Source organism: Entamoeba histolytica, genomic scaffold (assembly GCF_000208925.1).
Source record: "Entamoeba histolytica HM-1:IMSS scf_1104750517137 genomic scaffold, whole genome shotgun sequence".
Taxonomy (NCBI): Eukaryota; Evosea; order Mastigamoebida; family Endamoebidae; genus Entamoeba; species Entamoeba histolytica.
In genome coordinates, this window is record NW_001915067.1 from 7,665 (window position 1) to 12,599 (window position 4,935).

The window sequence follows — 4,935 nt, forward strand, 5'->3', positions numbered from 1 at the left end:
AAATATTTAATGCAATAGGATTAAAAATTAATGTAGAAAAGAGTGGGATAATGACTAATATTAATAGTCAAATAAATGGTGAATTAGCTGAGCTACCAAGAGTAACTAATGATAATCCTTATAAATATCTTGGTATTGAAATATGAGATAAAGTAAATATTAATAAATATTGTACAAGAATATTAAATGATGTATCTTCTATTTTATCATCATTAAACACTATGAAGTACAGCAGTCTTAATACAATAAGAAAGATTAATAATGATATAATCTCCAAATTAAGATATGGATTTTGTATTGTCCCATGGAAACTATGAGAGTTGGAGAAGATAGATAAACAAATAAGAAAATCATTAATTCACCTCCAATTATACAGTAGAAATATCCCAAAAAGTAGATTATATGTTAAAAAAATGAATTGGGAATAGGACTAATGTCAGCAAGAGATGAATGCGCTAAAGAATTATTAAGAATATATTTAAAATATAAATATCAAACATATGAATATGAGAAATGATAGAAACAATAAAAGAAAATCCAAATGGAATAATTAAAAGAATGAATAAAGCATTTGGTAAGAAGATTAATTTTAATGAATTAATGAATGTAATAGAATTAAATGAAAGAAAGCACAATGTAAAGGAAGTATTTGAATGGGTAAATAATGAATTAAATGATAGATATTTAAGTGAATGGAAAGAAAAGAAATGTGGTGAATATATAAGATGTGCAAATGGCACTTTCAATGATAAGAAATTAACAGTAGCCACATGGAGGTCATTAAACATAAAAAGAAATGCATTCCTCCAAATAGTAATGATGCAAGAAGGAGTAACTATGACAGGAAATATTAAATCAAAAATACTCCAAAATGATGCTTTAAAATATTGCAAACATTGTCATAACACAATTGTATCTATTATTCATATATTGTTAGGATGTCCTGTAATGAAAAAGAATCAAATATCAAAACATGATTATGTATGTAAACAGATATTTAAACATTTATTAATTACACATTTTAATGAATTTGATGCAATTGATTTTAATAATACTCAAAATGTATTAATAATGATAAAATGGTCATAACTTACAATAAAGATTTATTTGTTAGTGACAATTCTTTCCATGATAGAAGACAAGATATATAATATCAAAATATTACAGAAAAGAAATGATATATTATAGATGTTGTTATATGTCAAGATAATAATTTAGAAATAAATTATATTCATAAAATAAATAAATACAAAGACTTACAAGAGAAAATAAGAAACAATAGAGAAATAATATATGTAGAAATAATACCTGTTATATTATCAATAAATTGATTAATTCACAAAGAGTCAGTAAGAAGATTACAATCACTAAAATTACAATTAGACTTTGCCAAAATCCTACAAACAATAATAATAAAAAATATGAAAGACTTAATGTTTTACACATTCAATTCTGGCAACACATTAGAATAAGAACAATCTAATGCGAGCATGCTAGAAATGAACTCTATTATAACAATAGAGCATATTGAAGAAACTGAAATAATCACTTCTCAATATGAAGAAAATCTAATTATGGATATATCTATTAATTGACCTTTTTTTTTTGCAAAAGAAAATATAGTAATAAATGAAAAATAAAAAGGGAAAGAAGTTTTTTTGAAGAGTTAAAAAAAAAAAAAATAAATGAAGTTATTCTTTCCTTACAACTAAAAATATAAACTTCATTTAAAATGAAGTTTTTGAACTAATTATAATAATTCATATGAAACATTCAGTCAAAGCTTCAAAGGAACCAAAGAAACTTACATTAGCCAAAAGAATTTCAGCTTCATTTGAAGGAGAGCAAGAGGCATTATGTATTTATTTATTAATGTCTCACGGTGTTAAATTTACTTTATTAAAACCAAGAAAAACACATACTGGAACAGAAAATGACCCAGAAGCATTATTTTTTACAATTGAAACAATACATTTTGGTGAGTATGAAGTGTTATTTAATTATATTACTGACCAAATTATAATTAATGAAGAGAAACAAATTTCTCCAGAAAAGAAAGATAGAAAAAAATATGAAAAAAGAAATGTCATTTCCTCAACTAATAACTTCCTTACTGATTTATTGATACATTTAGGATATTCTATTAATTTTAAAAAAACCCGATCAACAAGAATTATTGTTAAAATGAAACGTGTTTCTAGTTTAAAAGGAAATGGAATAAATCTCGAATGTACTTCTTCAATTTCTAGATTTGGAAAATTGATTAATCATACAATTAGAGATATTTTTGATCAAGCAGATATTAAACGTGAAGAACCTATTTTTTTCGATTATAATAAGCTTGGAATTTGTTTCAGAACATTTAGTGATAGGTTAAATGATGTTACTGAATATATTCGTATGATTATTCCCCCTGATAAAATATTATCATCTCAAAATAAAAAAGAAAACAACCAAATAATTGAAAAACAATGTAACTCTTCAATTAGTCCTTCTTTAGATATTAGTAGTTTTAAAATGGAAGGCAACAAAGAAGAAAGTATAAAAAATGAAAACATTAGTGTTGTTTCTTTTGATAGTCAAGAAATATCCTTTAATAATAATTCTACTTTCACTAATGAGGTAGTTGATATTATTACTTTTATTCCTTATAACAATTGGCAAGTTTTTTTTGAACCATTTGACAATACTACGACTCAACAATTACCAACTCTTTCAAGTGTTGGGTTAATTTAATTTTGTTTATTCTTTCTAATTTTTAACACAAAATAATTCCTTTTTTTTATTCATTTTAAAGTATTTCAAAAAAATACTGAATATGTTATTTACTTAATATGAAATTTACCCATTCAACTTTTATTTCAAATTCTTGCTTCTCTTTAAATGAAAGAAAAGTAAAGGAAGGATCATCTAATATTCCTTGAATTGAAACAATAATAAGTTCTTTATTTTGTTGAATGAGAAATTCATTTTCTTCTGAAAGAAGAATATCAAGAAATGGATATGATAAAGTTCCTGTAAAGGGAGTATCACCAAATAAAATCGCAGGAAATTGTTGAGTACAATTACTTTTCAAATGTAATTGAATTGATAATAATAATTCGGAACCAATAGAATCTTGTGGTTGGATAGTGGAAATAAAGTCAGTAGAAAAAAGTGGTTCAGATAATAAAGATAACCAAAGAATTGCTAATGATGGAGTAGTGTCTATAGATAACTGAAGTTGTTGGAATGAACTAGGAATATCATTTTTATTTAAATGAAAATTTGGAATAAAATCAAATAATGAACATTTGAGTAATGAATATAACTGATCAACACAACCATAATCTAACAATACGTGTAAACCACCACTTATCAAAAAAGATAAATAATATTGTGGTAATGTTATTAGGTGAATTAATTTAAGGATTTGTTCTATTTGCTCTACATCATTATCTTCAATATATTTAATAATTTGTGGAATAATAGAAGAAATATCTAATGAAGATTCTTCATTAAAAGAGAGAAGAATTTCAATAAAATTTTTGTCTAATGTTTGTCTGTCAAGATGAAAAATAACTTGTTGAAAGTACTCAATAACAGAGGATTTAGGAATATAATGAATGAGATGAGGTAATAATAAAATACAGTGATAGAAAGGAGGTAAATATTTTAATATTTGAAATGCAATAGAAGATGATAATTGGGTATAAGTTAATAAAGTAATTAAAACTTCATTATTTGGATTTTCAAAAAAAGATTCAATCAAATAATCACATAATGGAGAACGAGAAAAGTATTTTTCTAAAAAGTCATTTGATAATGTAGTAACTAATATACGAAGGAATTGGATACATTGGTCTGATATTTTTGATAATAAAGTAGATTGAATTAAATGATCAATATTATAATGACTAAATAATGATGCTATTAATTCTACAGGTGATAATAAGAGGTATTGATTAAATAAAATAAAAACAGAATAATCCAAAGAATCTAATAATAATAAATAAAGACTTTTAATCATACAATGAAAAGATAATTCATCTATCGAAACTTTGTTTAACAAAAATTTATTAGATTGAAGAAGAGTAATAAATTGGATTATTAAATCAACTAATGATTTTGTTAATAAATGTCTTGAACAAACTTGGAATAAATCATTAATTGAAAAAAGAGAAGACTGACATAAAACTAAAGATGGTTCTTTCAACACAATTTGAAGAAGAAGTAAAACACATTTGTCTGACTCTATCTTCAAATCAGTTTCTTGTTTTATTAAAATTAGACAATTAGTATTGAAGTTATTGATAAAAAAATGAAGTAATTCATTATGAACCATTTCATTTTCTTGGTTTAGGTAATAATGATATAATTGTGTATATTCAAGCTGGTTTAATGTATTTTTTAATGAAGATATCATTTTACATTTTGTTGTAGATAAACACGTTGTAGAATGAATAATTTCAAAAACTGTACTACTCATTTATAAGACTATTGATCTGAAGATTTAAAGATATGATTGAATCTAATCACATTATAATGATGAAATGACCTTTAAAATTTTTTTTTAATTTCAATCTATCAACTCATAATCCATTTCTTAAAATTATTTATGGTATACAACAAATTGATGATATTTTGTTTATGTATATTTTGTCCTCCAATTGCTGTATTTATAGAAACCAATTCTATAGGAATAGAATTTTGGATATGTTCATTTCTTTGGGTATTTTGTTTAAGCATTGGAGGAATTATCTATGCTTTTATCAAATGCTTCTTCTAAAAACTGAAGAAAAAAATTAACAAAAGTTTTTAGTTAGTTAATTTAAGAATTATTCCATTAACAAATGATATACTGTGAAAATTTTCACTTTTAAAGAACATACAAACAAGTATAATCAATTCAATTTTCAAAACAAAACGTGTTATGAGCATTCCAATGTTAACTCC

General features: G+C 23.8%; 2 protein-coding genes across 2 annotated transcripts, besides 1 other annotated feature; one reads left to right on the forward strand and one right to left on the reverse strand.

Annotated features, from left to right (window-relative positions):
• Window positions 1-1,607: part of a repeat region that runs on past the window's edge.
• A 157-nt stretch (window positions 1,608-1,764) lies between these two features.
• On the forward strand, window positions 1,765-2,736 carry EHI_057950 (uncharacterized protein; the record flags this gene model as incomplete). The annotated part of the gene is made up of 1 exon (XM_646080.1): window positions 1,765-2,736. One exon carries the CDS (start codon window positions 1,765-1,767, stop codon window positions 2,734-2,736), a length of 972 nt encoding a protein of 323 aa, XP_651172.1.
• Window positions 2,737-2,821: 85 nt separating this feature from the next.
• Window positions 2,822-4,468, reverse strand: EHI_057960 (uncharacterized protein; the record flags this gene model as incomplete). The annotated part of the gene is made up of 1 exon (XM_646081.1): window positions 2,822-4,468. The coding sequence occupies one exon, from the start codon at window positions 4,466-4,468 to the stop codon at window positions 2,822-2,824; it is 1,647 nt and encodes a 548-aa protein (XP_651173.1).
• Between the last annotated feature and the right edge of the window lie 467 nt (window positions 4,469-4,935).